At 34.9% G+C, this 18,420-nt stretch overlaps 1 protein-coding gene across 2 annotated transcripts in view; it reads right to left on the reverse strand.

The window, feature by feature from the left end:
• The window catches only part of ALCAM (activated leukocyte cell adhesion molecule), a 199,057-nt gene that overhangs the window by 8,970 nt on the left and 171,667 nt on the right, over positions 1-18,420 (reverse strand). For both annotated transcript variants that reach the window (XM_024752716.1, XM_024752715.1), the window contains one exon: positions 18,099-18,216. In XM_024752716.1, the coding sequence (XP_024608484.1) occupies positions 18,099-18,216 (118 nt within the window). The remainder of the gene's footprint in view (positions 1-18,098; positions 18,217-18,420) is intronic.

Here is an 18,420-nt window from a genome sequence, read left to right on the forward strand (position 1 = left end):
TGGGTCACAAATCAAGCCTCAGTAAATTTAAGAAAATTAAAATCATATCAAGCATATTTTCTGACCACAATGCTATGAGATTAGAAATGAATTACAGAGAAAACAACATAAAAAACACAAACACATGGAGGTTAAACAATACATTACTAAATAACAAAGAGATCACTGAAGAAATCAAAGAGGAACTCAAAATATACCTAGAGACAAAAGACAATGAAAACACAATGATCCAAATCCTATGGAATGCAGCAACAGCAGTTCTAAGAGGGAAGTTTATAGCTATAAAAGCGTACCTCAAGAAACAAGAAAAATCTCGAATAAAATATCTAATCTTACACCTAAAGGAAGTAGAGAAAGAACAAACAAAACCCAAAGTTAGCAGAAGGAAAGAAACCATAAAGATCAGAGCAGAAATAAATGAAATAGAACAAAGAAAGCAATAGGAAAGATCAATAAAACTAAAAGCTGCTTCTTTGAGAGGATAAACAAAAGTGATTAACCATTAGCCAGATGCATCAACAAAAAGAGGGAGAGGACTTAAATCAATAAAATTAGAAATGAAAATGGAGAAATTACAACAGACACTGCAGAAATACAAAGCATCCAAAGAGACTACTACAAGCAACTCTATGCCAATAAAATGGACAACCTGGAAGAAATGGACAAATTCTTAGAAAGGTGTAACCTTCCAGACTGAACCAGGAGGAAATAGAAAATATGAACAGACCAATCACAAGTAATGAAATTGACACTGTGATTAAAAATCTTCCAACAAACAGAAGTCCAGGACCAGATGGCTCCACAGGTGAATTCTATCAAACACTTAGTGAAGAGCTAACACTCATCCTTCTCAACTCTTCCAAAAAATTGCAGAGGAAGGAAAATTCTCAAACTCATTCTATGAGGCCACCATCACCCTGATACCAAAACCAGACGAAGGTACTACAAAAAAAGAAAATTACAGACCAATATCACTGATGAATATAGATGGAAAAATTCTCAACAAAATACTAGAAAACAGAATCCAACAACACATTAAAAAGATCATACACCATGATCAAGTGGGATTTATCCCAGGGATGCAAGGATTCTTCAATATATGCAAATCAATCAATGTGATACACCATATTCACAGATTGAAGAATAAAAACCATATGATCACCTCAATAGATGCAGGAAAAGCTTTTGACAAAATTCAACACCCATTTGTGATAAACAGTCTCCAGAAAGTGGGCATAGAGGGAACCTACCTCAACATAATAAAGGCCATGTACGACAAACCCACAGCAAACGTCACTCTTAATGGTGAAAAATTGAAAGCATTTCCTCTAAGATCAGGAACAAGACAAGGATGTCCACTCTCACCACTATTATTCAACATAGTTTTGGAAGTCCTAGCCACGGCAATCAGAGAAGAAAAAGAAATAAAATGAATAGAAATTGGAAAAGAAGAAGTAAAACTGTCACTGTTCACAGATGACATGATAATATACACAGAGAATCCTAAAGATGCCACCAAAAAAGTACTAGAGCTAATCAATGAAATTGGTAAAGTTGCAGGATACAAAATTAATGCACAGAAATCTCTTGCATTCCTATACACTAATGATGAAAAATCTGAAAGAGGAATTAAGGAAAAACTCCCATTTACCACTGCAACTAAAAGAATAAAATATCTAGGAATAAACCTACCCAGAGAGACAAAGACCTGTATGCAGAAAACTACAAGACACTGATGAAAGAAATTAAAGATGATACCAACAGACGGAGAGATATACCATATTTTTGGATTGGAAGAATCAATATTGTGAAAGTGACTATACTACCCAAAGCAATCTACAGATTCAATGCAATCCATATCAAATTACCAATGGCATTTTTTATGGAACTAGAACAAATAATCTTAAAATTTGTATGGAAACACAAAAGACCCTGAATAGCCAAAGCAGTCCTGAGAGAAAAAAATGGAGCTGGAGAAATCAGACTCCCTGACTTTGGACTATACTACAAAGCTACAGTAATCAAGACAATATGGTACTGGCACAAAAACAGAAACATAGATCAATGGAACAAGATAGGAAGCCCACAGATCAACCCACGCACCTATGGCCAACTAATCTATGACAACAGAGGCAAGGATATACAATGGAGGAAAGACAGTGTCTTCAATAAGTGGTGCTGGGAAAACTGGACAGTTACATGTAAGAGAATGAAATTAGAACACTCCCTAACACCGTACATAAAAAGAAACTCAAAATGGATTAGAGACCTAAATGTAAGACCAGACACTATAAAACTCTTAGAGGAAAACATAGGAAGAACACTCTTTGACATAAATCATGGCAAGATCTTTTTTGATCCACCTCCTAATGTAATGGAAATAAAAACAAAAATAAACAAATCGACGTAATGAATCTTCAAAGCTTTTGCACAGCAAAGGAAACCATAAACAAGAAGAAAAGACAACCCTCAGAATGGGAGAAAATATTTGCAAATGAATCATCGGACAAAGGATTAATCTCCAAAATATATATATAGCTCATGCAACTCAATATTAAAAACACAGACAACCCAATCCAAAAATGGGCAGAAGACCTAAATAGATATTTTTCCAAAGAAGACATACAGATGGCCTAGAAGCACATGAAAAGCTGCTCAATGTCACTAATTATTAGAGAATTACAAATTAAAACTACAATGAGGTATCACCTCACACCAGTTAGAATGGACATCATCAGAAAATCTACAAACAACAAATGCTGGAGAGGGTGTGGAGAAAAGGGAACCCTCTTGCACTGTTGGTGGGAATGTAAATTGATACAGTCACTAAGGAGAACAGTATGGAGGTTCCTTAATAAACTAGAAATAGAATCACCATATGACCCAGTAATGCCACTACTGGGCATATATCCAGAGAAAACCATAATTCAAAAAGACACATGCACCCCAAATATTCACTGCAGCAGTATTTACAATAGACAAAGAAGACATACAGATGGCCTAGAAGCACATGAAAAGCTGCTCAATGTCACTAATTATTAGAGAATTACAAATTAAAACTACAATGAGGTATCACCTCACACCAGTTAGAATGGACATCATCAGAAAATCTACAAACAACAAATGCTGGAGAGGGTGTGGAGAAAAGGGAACCCTCTTGCACTGTTGGTGGGAATGTAAATTGATACAGTCACTAAGGAGAACAGTATGGAGGTTCCTTAATAAACTAGAAATAGAATCACCATATGACCCAGTAATGCCACTACTGGGCATATATCCAGAGAAAACCATAATTCAAAAAGACACATGCACCCCAAATATTCACTGCAGCAGTATTTACAATAGCCAGGTCATGGAAGCAACCTAAATGCCCACCTACAGACGAATGGATAAAGAAGATGTGGTACATATATACAATGGAATATTACTCAGCCATAAAAGGTACGAAATTGGATCATTTGTTGAGATGTGGATGGATCTATAGACTGTCATACAGAGTGAAGTAAGTCAGAAAGAGAAAAACAAATATCGTATATTAACGCATATATGTGGAACCTAGAGAAATGGTACAGATGAACCGGTTTGCAGGGCAGAAATTGAGACACAGATGTAGAGAACAAACCTATGGACACCAAGGGGGGAAAGTGGCGTGGGGGTGGGGGTGGGAGTGTGATGTATCGGGTGATTGGGATTGTCACGTATACATTGATGTGTATAAAATTGATGACTAATAAGAACCTGCTGTATAAAAATAAATAAAACAAAATTCAAAAATTATAAACAAACAAACAAATAAATAAATAAAATAAAATATCGCATGGACTATAAGAAGCTCTTGTAATAGTAATGATTAAAAAAGCAACCCACTTCTATTTTGTCAATCCTTACATTTATAACAGTATAAACTCTCAGGAAAATACAGAATAAGCTATATGGCTATACTTGAGAGTAACAAGAAGAAATTAGAAACTGAAGGAAAGTTGACCCCTATACTGGGTGACCTCTACTTTTGCATAAGCTTTCCTCTGAGGGCATCTCCCATTTGCAGAGGCATAGGCTAACTGGAACTAAACCTTGAAATCAAGGGTAATAAAATCTCAAAAAAGGAGAGAGCCAAAGAGTGGTGAGGAGCCCAGATTTGTGTGTAAACTACAAAAATGATCTCTAAACTGCATGTGTGGAAGAAATTTCATGTAGCCCAGAAGAAAGCAACACCTGGAAAGCTTAAAAACCTGACATAGATTTTAGCTGTTACCCATACCGAGGAAACAGAGTTTGTAGTTGAACCTCACCAAGCCAGGAGTTATTGGCAATCATGTCAATCTTTCTATTGAAATCCCAGAAAAACTTAGTAAAGACTATGTGTCAAGATTCAGCATTCACCCTAAGACAGATGTGAAATATAAAATGTAACAGTAACTGTGGCATGATCAAGGAAATCAGCCAGTAATCTAATTCTCTGCCAGGAAAAACAATCCATATCCTTTAGCCTATACAGTAGAACCTAGGATCTCTACAACATATCACCAAACAAAGAATAGTTATGAATAAGAAGTTACCACACATAAAAATGAACAGATAGAACAGATAGAACAGATAGAAATCTCAGTACTGAAAATGTAAACGAAAGTAATTCTACAACTTAAAACCACAATATTGGAAATTAACAATTCACTAAATTATCTTATCACCAGATTGGTGGTGCAGAATAAAGACTCAGTGAACGTAAGGACAAAAAATATAAATTATATATTCTAAAAAATTGAGAGAAAAATAATAGAAATAAAAGAAGCAGATCCTCAGTGACCTGTGGGACAATAGTGAGCAATGTAACAAATGTGTAATTGGAGTCCCAGTAGGAGAAGCCAAAGAGAATTGCGGCATAAAATATATTTGAAGAAACAATGAAAAATATTCCTAGATTTGTTGATGTCCATTAGCTTGCATCCAAAATGGTCAGCAGCTCCCAAGGAGGAATGATAAAAAGAAAAACACATCTAATTACATCATACTGAAAGTAATTGAAAGCAAATATAAAGACAATGATTTGAAAGTAGCCATAGAAAATTTGTTCAGGGGAACAATGACATGAAAAGCAGCTGATGTCTCATCAAGAAAACAATGCATAACAAAGTTAATTCAACATCTTTAAAATGCTGGAAAAAAACCCTCAAACTAGAATTTTATATCTAGTAAAAATATATTTTAATCAAAAGCAAAATAAAGACATGTTAAATTGAATAAAAGAAAACTAGGAAAAATTATCACTAGCAGACCTGTGCTAAAAGAAGTATTAAAGAAAGTTCTTTGGTTGAAGGAAAATGATACTAGATGGAAACTCAGATATATAAGAAAGAATGAATATAGATTGTATATGTGCTAAAATATAAAATACTATTAAAATTTTTTTACAAAGACAACTATTTAATGCTATATATATAGTATTATATATGACCTTTGAAAAATTGTATTTTCATTTAACCTCTTCCATCTTTTTTGCTCTTGTTGTCATATCCATTACAACTGCATACATTATAATCCTCACACTACAATTATATGGAGGAGGATAAATGAAGTTATAATGTTTTGGGGTTTTAGACTATTACATAAGTTGACTGTTATAAACTGAGTTCTTATTGAAATTCCTAGAGCAACCACAATAAAAGAATACAAAGACAGAGAGTTAAAAGGCCAGTAGATAAATTAAAATGTAATACCAAAACTTATTGGAGTGTCTCAAAAGGAGGCAGGAAAAGAGAAACAGAGGACAACTAGAAAACAAATAGGGAGCTGGTGGTCTTAAATGTAAATATATCAATAATTAAGTAAAATGTGACTTGGCTAAATCCTCCAATTATAAAGTAAAAATTGTCAGACTATAATAAACAATCAAGACTCAACTACATGCTGTATACAAGGGGTTAAGATTTTTTCTGAAAGGTCCGGATAGTAAATATCTTAGTCTTGCAGGCCACATGGATTTGTTTCAACTCTTCTGGGTTTGCAGCATAAAACAACACAGGTAACATGTAAAGAAATGGGCACGGCTGTGCTACCATAAAACTTTATGAAATTAAGCAGCGGCCTGGGAGTCATAGTTTGATCAGTCTCTCTGTACATGAGATGCACTTTAAATATAAAGAGATAACTGAAAATAAAAGGGTAGAAAAAGATACACATGTACACTGTAAGCATATGAAAACAGTATGGCTATATTAATATCTGGCAATGTAAAATTCAACACAAGGAATATTACAACCATAATGAGAGACATTTAATAATTATAACAGGTTCAATACATAAGCAGGTCACAACAATTGTTAGTGTATGTTCCTAATGAAAGCCTAAAGCAAAAAGGGACAGAACTAAAGGGAGAAATAGCCAAATATACAATATTAGAGAATTTAACAGATCTTTCTCAGTAGCTGATAGGGTAAATGGACTAAAATTCAGTAAGCATGATCATAATGAAATAACTAGTACTGGGCTAGCTCTAGTACTGGAAGTGTATGCTTGTAACCTTCTTATCAATGCATTATATGTGAAGTGATTTCATATAATTTGAAAAAAATCTATAAGAATAAGGGGATTTAAACAAACTATTATCTACTTTAACATAATATACTATAGAACACTCTACCCATCAGCCACCATATAAGTATTTTCAAGTGTTGAGTAGCATCCACCTGGAAATACTGCATGCCTGCATGCTAGGCCAAAAACAAAAACAAAATCAAAAACAAAAAAACCCTCAATGCATTCAAAAGACTAAAAGCATACAGACTAGGCTGTCTGAACAAAACGGAATTAGATGAGAAACGTTTTGAAGTTAATAGAGTTCTAGTTACATGGCTCCAAAGTAGAAACCACAAGAGGAATATATTTTGAACTGAGTAAATATGAAAATATAACATACTGAAATTCGTGGAATGCAGCTAACCCATTGCTGAGAGGGAGATTAAAATTTTAAAAGCTTAAGTTATAAAAAAAGAAATGCTAACATCAGTGATCTAAATTTTTCATTTACTTCATGAAATTAGAGAAAGAAGAGCAAGTCAAACTCTAAATAACTAGAAGAAAGAAAACAGTGATGACAAGAGCAAAAAAAAATTTTAATTGAAAATAAGCAATAGAAACAAAACCAAAGCAAAAAGTTAGTTATTTGAAATCATCAAGAAAATTGAAAGCTCCCTAAAAAGACAATACATGATATATGATATATGATAAAGGAACAAAACATAAATTAAGAAAATTACAGAACAATATTCCTCATGAATGTAGACAAAAAAATCCTTAATGAAACATTGGCAAATAGTATCCATCAATATATATATAAATTATGATACATCATAATAGAGTGGGATTTTTTCCAGGAATGCAAGATTGGCTTAACATTCAATCATCAATCAATGTAACTTACCATTGTATCAGAATAAAAAATATGAGAAAACAATATGATTATTTTTAAAAATAATGTAGATATAGATAGAATATAATATAGATGTAGATATAGAAATGGCATTTGAGAAAATTCAACAATGATTTGCGATAGAAACTCTTAGTAATCTAAGAATATTAAAAAATTTCTTCAACCTGTTAAAGGACATTGTGTTGGAAGGAATTTGGCCTTGCCCAAAGAGAGGTTTGGCCTTCGTGCTCAGTTCCTGAGAGATAATCTCTAAACAGTTAGAATTTTCTCAGTGATAGGAGTGGCTTTCTTATTTGTGGGGGGCTTCTTGGATCACACCTGATAGTTTATGCTGAGGAGATGTCTCAGGGCAGGGCCATCAACACCCAATCATATTGGGGTGGAGACTGGCCATACCTGAAAGAACAATCATACAGTTTAGGATGGGGGCTTTGGGCCATTTGATATCAGCCTGACATCTGGGGAAGGGAGAGGCTGGAGATTGAGTTCAACCACATGGATAATTAATCAATCAATCATGCCCATGTAATGAAGTCTCAACAAAAACTTTGGACACCAAAGTTCAGGTGAGCTTCTCAGATCAGCAATACTCCATGCTTTTGCCACTCATTGAGGCCAGTAGAGTAACAGGTCCCTGAGGACAAAGGAAACTTCACATTTAGAATCCTCCCAGACTCTGCACTGCACTTCTCTTCTCTTAGTCAATTTTAATGTATCCTTTACTTGTAATGAATATAACCATGAGTTCTGTGAGTATTCTAGCAAATTATCAAACCTGAGGGTGGTTTTGCAAAACCCCAAGCTTGAGTTGATAGCAGAAATGAGGGTAGTCTTATGTGAACTCTTCTCTCTAACTATGTATTTGGACCCTAACTCCTTGCAGCTGGAGTCAGAAGTCTTGGGCAGACATGGCAGTCTGGAGGACACTACCCTTAACTAACTCTGAGTAAGCAAATATGAAAAACGTACAGCTAATATCATACATAATGGCAAATACTGAACAATTCAATCTCTAAGACTGAGAATATGTAAAGATGTCTGCTCTCCACATTTCTATTCAACATTGTATTGAAAGTCTCTATGAGGGCAAAATAAATAAATAAATAAAAAGCATATGAAATGGAAGAAAAGAAGTAACATTATTTCTATTTGCAGATAAAATGATTGTTTACATAGAAATCTTAAGGAATTCACAGAACAACTAACAGAACAAGTGAATTTAGGAAGATGGTTGTATGCATTTCAACAGCAAAAATTAATTATATTTCTACATACTAATATAAAAATGGAAAATGAAACTCACAGAATAATTGCATGTATAATAGCTGCAAAGTACATAAAACGTAAGAATGAACTTTATAAGACATATCAAATGTCTACATTAAAATTTATAAAATATTGCTAAGAAAAAAAGGAAAATATTTAAGTAAATAGAGATATATAGGATGGTCATGTTTGGAAGACTAAATATTTTTAAGATGTTAAGTATACCCAAACTTATCTAGAAATTCAAAGCAACCATAGTCTCACAAAGCTTTAAAAATTGGTGGGGGGGAGGTAGAAAGCAACAAGTTGCTCAAGTTTATATGGAAACACAAAGATATAAAATTACTAGCAGAAGCAGAACATCAAAGTTGAAGGACTATTATGATGATGAGGATGAAGATGAGGATGACAAATATGCCAAGGCCAAAAGGAAGTTTTTTTAACCAATGGTGCTAGAATGACTTGATATGCTATATATATATATAGCATAAAACAAGCAAATAAACAAACTTTATCTTGCACCACACACAAAATAGCAGATATATACTCAAATGTAAAACTATAAAATTTCTAGAAAAAGACATAGAAAAATATCTTTGCCACTTTGGAATAAGCAAAGATTTTGTAGAGTGGACACGAAAAGCAGTAAATATAATGGGAAAAAATTGGTAAGTTGTTATTCACCAAAATTAAAAAGTGCTCGTCAAAAGACAGCATTAAGAAAAGAATAATCAAGCCACAGACTTCGACAACATATTTACAATATATAACAAAGGTTTTTGATATAGAATATGTAAAGAACCCTTACAGAGCAATTACATAAGAGAAATAACAATAAAATCATAGGCAAAAGATTTGAATAGTCACTGTACAAAAGAAGCTCACCAATAAGTACATGGAGCTTAAAATCATTAGGTCTCAGGGAAATGCAAGTTAAAGCCAAAATTAGATATCATTTCACACCTCCTAGAATGGCTAAAATTAAACAGAACACCACCACCAAATTTATGCCAAGATGTAAAAGAACTGAAACTTTATATATTGCTGGTGGGGCTGCAAATAGGACAACTACTTTGAGAAAGCTATTTGGCAATTTCTCATGAACAAGTATCTACCCTACAGCCTAGCAGTTCCATTTCTAGGTACTTGCCCAAGAGAATGAAAACATATGCCCACGAAAAATGCTTATATAGAAAGTTGGTTTTAGCCATATTATTCATGACAGCCCATACTGGCTTGAAACTATCCAAGTGTCCATAGATAAGAGAATGGATTAAAATAATGTGATATATTCTAACAACGGACCACTACTCAGCAATTCTAAACAAGTAAATCATTAATACATGTATTGATATCTCAGAAACACTGCGTTAAAGGAGAGAAGCCAGATACGAGTACATTCTGTATAGTTCCATTTATATTAGGTTCCAGATTAAGAAAACGTAATCTCTGGTGATAACAATCAGCATAGTGGTTGCCTAAGGGAAAAAGGATGGCAGGGCTGGACAGGAAGGAATTCCAAGGGAACTTTCTGAGGTGATGGGATGCTCTATATCGTGACTGGAGTAATGGTTGCAAAGGTGTATAAATTTATCAAAATAGATTTAATTGCATATTTAACGTAAGCGAGTTTTACCTTAATATAAAAACATTATACCGCGAAAAGCTAAAGCATGATCCTTATGACCAGGGATTGAAAGAACCAGACAAAAAGTACAATGAGAATCTGGGTACCTTTTCCATTTCCAATACTATTTACTTTCTAGGTGGATTTAGTATTTGTCTAGGGATGAAAAGTTGTTTCTGTGATTTTACCAAATTCTATGAAATAAAAGAAGGAGGTATTCAGAGGAAGGGAGTGACTAGAATTCCCTCGAAGGAATTCTGTGGTATTCAGGGCAAATCATAACATCTCTCAGCATATCTGTCAGGGAAAATCAGGCTAAGAATCACTGCTCTCAGACTGGCATTACAAAAAAGCGTTTGTTAAGAGCAACATGAAACATATTTGTAGAATAAGAGCTGAGTAACTTCAAACTGATATTTTTCTTACTTTAAAGTTACAAAACAAAAGTAAAAACGATCTCCCTTCTTTTCTTAATCTCACTCTCCAAAATCATAACTGCTAACACTCTTATAATGCCTTAATGTGCCAGGCACTGTTCTAAGTGCTGCATAGGTATTAAATTATTTTAGCCTTAGGATATCTCTGTTTTACATTGAGACTAATAAACTTGCTTGTGGTCAAAGAGCTAGTAAGTAGCAAAACCAGGATTCAAGCTCCAGCAGTCTGGCTTCCCAGCGGGTGTGCCAAGTTATACAAATAAGCTAAGTGTTAACCACTGTGAAACGTACTAAATAGAAATGAAGATAGTGTTGCTGCTGGGGGAAGGGGTATTCACTGCGTCTAGGTATATAAGATTTACTTGGAATTTTTAATGAATTTCTCCATTTTTGTTACTGAGAGTCCACTCTCTCTTGCAGGGAAAAGCCTCTACAAATTATTCCGATTACTTTTGGGCTCAGTTTTGAGATTGATGTGGTAAAAATAATATAATTTTATGGAAGTGTCCTTTTTAATTTGGGGAAATTTCAGAGATTTGAAAGCAGGTTAGATTTCCATCTACTACTGGAAGAGAACAAAAACTTATTTAAAACATTCCCTTTAGCAATATTTTCAGTCAACATTTTTTTTTTTCAGTCAACTGATTTGAGGTTAAGGCATTTATAAAGAACGAGCACTTGGGTTAAAATAAAAATTGTTATAGTTATTTGCCTTAAATGTTCTCAATCAGTCAGCTTTTTTTATAACTTTAAAATGAGATAAAATTTAAATAATAGAATCACAACAAATTAATATTGGAAGACTCTCTAATTAGTGAGGCAGAGAGAAGAGTCTTGACCTTGGGGTCAGTGAGTCTGGGTTCTCACCCTCATGTGTCAAGTCTTAGCTGCAAGTCCCTGGACAAGTCCCTCCTCTTAAGATGCTTGCTCTTCTGTAAATAGGGGACAATAGGATCTACTCACAGGGCTGGTGTGAGGATAAATGTATAGTGTATGTGAAAGCTCCCAGCAGGTGACAGGGACTCACAAAACTGATGGTGAGTAATGGACAGCTGCCCAGGCCACATAGCTACTGAGTGGCCAAAGGGAGTTCAGTCCTCCCTCTCAACTCCCCTTCTGTGTTATTTCTGTAAGTGCAGGGCTATTAAGGGTTCAAGTTGCTTTTAAATAACTTTTTAGAAGATTCTTAAACATTTTGGGGAGATTTTCCCCAGTACCACAAACTTGTTTCTAGATCTCCTTGAAAGGAAGTAGGGAACTAATCTAGTGGTGTCTTCTAAGTGTGCCTTTATTTTATTTTATTTTTTAATTTTTTTTCGGTACGCGGGCCTCTCACCGCTGCGGCCTCTCCTGTTACGGAGCACAGGCTCCGGACGCGCATGCTCAGCGGCCACGGCTCACGGGTCCAGCCGCTCCATGGCATGTGGGATCTTCCCGGACCGGGGCACGAACCCGTGCTCCCTGCATCGGCAGGCGGACTCTCAACCACTGTGCCACCAGGGAAGCCCAGTGTGCCTTTATTTTAATGCTTCAGAGTTGCTAAGAGACTGGATGGAGGTGTTACTAATGCTACAGTAGAAATCATATTGCAATATATAAATGTATCAAATCAACATGTGGTACACCTTAGATTTATACATTGTTATACGTCAATTATATCTCAGCTAACAAATAGGTTAGAGGGGGATGAAGGAGATAGGAAAAGTGAAGGAGGATAGGAGTTGCACACATAACCAGTACATCACAATCTTGGAATGTGGTGTCATTTGAAAAGATACATAAAGTGTTATAACAGAAATGTATATTTGGAAAATAAAAACAATACCCATGTAAAATAATTCACACATGAAAGAGTTCATAAGACTTTAGGTTTCCCAAGTGTAAGCATATGTATAACAAATTTGAAAACTCAGAGGCAACATGAGGAATTATTATCACTTCCTTGTTTAGAGGGGCCTTTTCTGTGATTTCTAATTTGTAGCATGCCTGGGACACAGCACAGAAGGGCACCAGGACTATGGGTATTTAAGACTGGGACCCTGGCGGTGTGGAATTGCCACTTTCAGCAAACCGGTCGTTGATACCTGTGCAGGTAATTAGGGTCATACCCATGAGAATAGTTATTTTTCTTTCTTCCCTGGTCACAGCTCTCAGCAAAGTAAGTTTCCTCCTGGGCCAAGCTTAATAAAGAGCTACAGGAGGAGAGGAGGGCTCTAACCACTGCATCTTAGAAAAACAGTTGTCAGCAATTTCTGGGTTTGAAGAAGGAAACAAAGAAGAATAAATAGTTGAACTTATTACAAGTTTCAATTTGATATCCTTAGCATTTCTAAGACTCTCCAAAGAAACTCTCCATTAAAATAGATTTCCTAATGTCCTCAGTGAAAAACAGAAAATGGCTTTCACTTGGGCAATAGTAAATATGGGAACCACCATTATGTAAAGTATCAGTAGATCAAAATAAATGTAACAGTACTGAATATGCATGAAAGCAGGATGCCACTGGCATGTATTCAGCATCATCATTCAAAGTGTTTCCTTTAGGTGGGTAATGTGCTAACACAGCCTGGGCAGAGGCAGATGCTTGAGGAACAGGATTTCCCTTCACCTTTGAAACAATAATTAAACCAAACACATGAAATTAAAAAAAAAATAAAGTGAAATGCATACATACAGACAGCTAGAAGAGATAAAAATTGAAAACATTATGTTTTGATGCTATCTCTTTCCTCTGGAAATGTTTCAGTTCACATGTAGTAGGAGAGGGCAGGGCCATGAATGGTTCTGCCCTTTGGGTGGCCAATGACCTTGTGATTGACTAAAGGGGGACTCCAGCATTTCCACATTATCTTATTTCCCCGCTAGTCTCCCCTGTTATTTATGCTTTGATAGAATAATTTCTTCCTTCTTTTGGCTGCCTGCCAGGCTATGGGTAGGGAAGGAAAAAGAAACGAAAACTTGGATTAGCTTGACGTCTAATACAAGGTGAGAGGCCACATCAGCCCTGCACTTGAGAGCACACCCTTCCACCCCTAGCACTATATTAAATGCTAGCAGGCAATCAAAGTCAGAGACGAAGTTTCAATTCCAAAGAAGTCCTGGTGAGGCAGCAAAATATATTTCAAAGTTTATATGGGATATGGAATAAGATATTGCATGTGTTATCTTAGGCAGATTACACTCACTGAGCCTTAGATACTATGAAATATGGTTACCTTATTAAATTTACCTCATAAAAATTTGAGGATTTGAGTAAAAGTACAAAAAGAGAAGAAGATGCATACATAGTAATAAATGAGGAAAGTCACTCAAAATGTGCTATAAATGGTCCTTCAGCACTATATTTTCAACTTGTTCAGCAGGGAGTCTGAATAAGTTCCCTCATGGGAACATATATTTGATTTTAGACAGAGTATTGATTGGAAATAGAATTCAGTTAAAATCAACTTTCTTGCAAGATCCTGTTCCATATATTAAGAGATACTAATAAGAAGGGTTTTAGAAAGCCTTAATTTAACAGTATTTCTTGAAGTTTGGGGGTTATAGGCAGTCTTCTTTAGTCTTTTGCCAATTTAGGACTGTCTTTTTTTTTTTTTTTTTTTACAAGGATGTTGATACTTCAAGTTTTTAATGGCACCATTTAAGTGAATTTCCAAGTAAGTCACTTTCTTTTTTTTTTTTTTTTCCTAAGACAGTAGTAGAATAGTAAAGCATTGTAAAAGGCAAAACTGACAAAAGATATTTGTGATTTTTACACTTCCATATTGCCTACATATTGTACAAAAACTTCATGAAAATAGTCATGAGTTCCACAGTTGCAAAAGATAAATCTCTTGGTAAACTTCCAGTATTCACACAGTGTGCATTTTGAGATTACAAATGTCTGGTTACTGCTTACTTCCAGTTTAGTGATAAGAAGTATGGTGGTGGTCAAGGGTCTCTTAAATGCAACCAACCTGGAAATTATGGTTTTAATACAGTTCTGAATAAGTTTGTGGCTACATCATGCTACCTTACATTTTTCCTTTATCTTTGACTCTTTTAATTTTTCATTAGTTCTTGTAATATAAGATATGCAGGAGAGAATTTCGAACTCAAATAGTAACATTCAACTTCCTGCAGATATAAAAACAATGTTCAGAGAACAGGATGGAGAGAAAGGGAGTAAATAATTTAAAAAGTCATTGAATTATCTCTAGGTCTTTAATGTTTCCTATCTGTTAAACAACTAGATATGAACTGGGTTTAGTCAATTAATACCTTTTGCCTGGAACTGTCAGTTAATACCCTACATACACAGGAAATGATTGGAGTCATCCATTCTCACTATCAAAATATCTCAAATTAAAAAAAAAAATTCCAGTGAGAAGTTATATGAATCAAAACAGCAGAGGAATCATGAGCCCTTATTCTGCAATGAATATACCATATCACAGTGTCAAGCACAACTGCTAAGCATATCTTTTCCATATTTAAAATAGATATAAAAATATGTATCTCATATTAATGGAATGGGGAGTAGCCACTAGGTATGTTAACAAATGTATTAAATTCTACTTGGGTATAAAAGATTGTTTCCCTCATTTCTCTCTCCACTGGCTATTTAAATTGCAAATGCAAAGAACTAATATAATTGTGGCTCGCAGTTGTTTGCAATAATGGGTGACTCACTAAGATTGTTGATGGTATTATTTTGCAGGATGGTAAACACAAGGGTATATTTCTTTAGGTATCTGCGGAAAAAGTATGGACCATATCTTTATTAAAAATCTCTCATATCCATGTAAACTGGTGATGAATTAAGCTAAGACAGAAATGAAACTCTCATATTGATTTGTAAAGGTGAAGTTATCTAGAAGAAAAAAAAAGAGAGTATAGTAGACCCAAAAATAGACTTAGCAATTCTTACCCTGAAGCACTTACTCTGGACACAGGTGTTAACAATAACTCATATAGCAAAAGTGCTTGCTTATCTCAGAGGGCAGTAGAAAGAATAACTAGTTAGAAATGTGAAGCACTTAGCAAATCTGAAAAGTTCTGCAAATTCTTAATAAAAACATTTTGATGCTTGGGGTGAGAATTGAAATTTATTATTTTGATTACCAATAATACTGACACTAGAAAAGTTGGTGCACTTTTCCATTAAATAACAGTTATTTAGACAAATGTTCGTGTCAGATGGTAAAATAAGCACTTAATTTAATGAAGTACTTTAAAGGAAATGCATGAAGTCTTAACCCTTAACCTAAAGACACTATGAAGCTAAATGTCCAGCATTTTTTTACCCATGATTTTAATTTTGGGTCATCGTATGGTAATGACAAATGACATAACAAAAAAAACAAAACACACACACACACACAATTTTTTTCTATTCATAGTGCTACAAACAGGGTATGATGAGACATTGGCAATCAGAATAGGATGATTAAGGACGCTGGGGGAGCTCCAAGAACTTAACATTCATTTGAACATAATGTAGAGGACTGCTGTTTATTTTTCAGCTCAATTCCAGGATACAGAGAAATTTTATTTTCATTCTTTTAAGAAATAAAATTACTTTGGAGTGCATCAGAAACCCTAAATAAATAAAACAAAATACCCTAGAGGCCAAGCTGTTAGATTTGTGAGCACCTCACTGTGGATTATAAAGGTAGGATAAGATTTTGATAGTCAGGAAACACACACAGAAGGAGAATTTCTGTAAGATAGATACGACCTCTGGGCAACTGTTTGCACTTCCTTTCTTTTACGTAGTACAGGCAATCTTCTAAATTTTCCATGGAAATCATGGGCACAAAGCAACATGAAGTGTTTGTAGGTAAAATTTTCGCTGAGAAAAAAACCCACATTTGTTATCAAGTGATAGTGCAGACTGTTCAAGATTGAGGACTGAAGTGCCAAGATTAGAACTGACTGTGCCCGAGTGTGAGTGGACATGTATATCAACTACAACACACAACAGCAATGTGTTTCTGCCTTATGTGACTGAAAAAGAGAAAAAGTAAGGCATAACAAGAGAAAATAAGAACTAGTAATTAAGCACAAAGATTCTAAAATATCACTGCCTTAAATCGAATATAATTATCCCTTACAACTGTGTAATATCAAGCAAGTCATTTAACCATTCTTTGCCTTAGTTTTTTCCAATGTAAAATATGTATAATAAGAGTACCTACTTCAGAGACGGATTGTGAGAACGAAATATAACTCAGTACATGCTCACATTATGTGACTTTAAAAATTCTGAGCCACTGCCTCCATTTGATGGCAGCTCCATTCAAATGTTACTTCACTGACATTTGTATCTTTACAGGGTGAGATCATGGATCTGATTGAGTCTGTTTTTTCTTTTGATTTTCTTTTAAGTTAACTTACCTGAGTTGTTGAAAGGGGTTATATCAAGACATCAAGAAAATATAAAATAAAGTCTAAAGTTGCCACTAGCTATACATATCCCCTTGCAAAATTCAATTTCCTCATTTATTAGATACAGGAGTTTGAAACCCATGTTTGAAACCAGGGGTACACCACATAATCACCAATGGAACTTTTAAAAACTGCAATGCTAGAATTGCATCTCTGACTAGTTGCATCTGAACCTAGGGTCAGAGCTGGGGCAATGAGGAATACTAGGCATGTGTGTATGTTAAGAATCTTCATTGGTCAACCGGATTTTCATTATAAACCACTGTTAGATGATTTGTGAGGTTGATACCATATGTATTATTTCATGACTCTAATAATCTTTAAACATCATCTAAATCATTTTTAAAGTAATCTTGGTACTTTGTCTAATCATTGTTTTAAAACTCAAGACAACATAATGATGACTTTTTCCCTGAATTAGATTCTTCTACGGAACAAAGTGACCTAAGTAGCATAGAGAAGTAGTGACAACAAGATGGCTCTACCTCACCAACACTTGCACTGCTGGCCAGACCTGTCACTGCAAAGACACCCGGCTGTCCCTGCAGGATGTACTAACCGCTTTTACTTAATCTCCAGCAACCTCAGCCAAACAGTTTAGAATGGCTGACTTTTAGGCACTACGTGCTTTTTAAAAATCTACCTAAGCATTGAAAAAAAATCAGATAATTGAATTCAGACTACTGACGGAGAAAAATAAGGGGACACAGGTGAAATCACTCCAAGCCATGTCCCCAGTCTTGGTAATATAGTCACAGTGAGCTGAAGACAAAACATGATCAGCCTGATTTGGGGGATATGTCTTTCCTATTATAGAAATTACATGCCCAGCTGAAATGAGCATAATGAACACACTATTTTCTCCCAGTGAAAGTCAATGAACAATGAAGATCTTTTTTCTACAACTTACTTTGATTTCTTCATGTACAGCCAATAGACGACACCAGCAACTAGGGCAGCGAGGAGGAGACCAACAACGATTCCCACAATTAGTTTTGCCTGGTCATTCACCTTTTCTTTGTTTTCATCTACAACAAAAAAGAAAAGCCCATGCAATTACAGACAATGCCAAGCATTTGTGAAAATACGTCAATCTAGTTATTATTTCTTATTAAAAATGACTGATGCTCACTACTAAGAGTAACATGCAAACTTGTGCTTTTAAAGGATTAAAATTTTAGCATTCTTACTCTCTTGTCTCATTTGCTATTTTAATTCAAGTCAAAATTGTG

This window comes from Neophocaena asiaeorientalis, unplaced genomic scaffold, assembly GCF_003031525.2.
Source record: "Neophocaena asiaeorientalis asiaeorientalis breed wild unplaced genomic scaffold, Neophocaena_asiaeorientalis_V1.1 scaffold383, whole genome shotgun sequence".
NCBI lineage: Eukaryota > Metazoa > Chordata > Mammalia > Artiodactyla > Phocoenidae > Neophocaena > Neophocaena asiaeorientalis.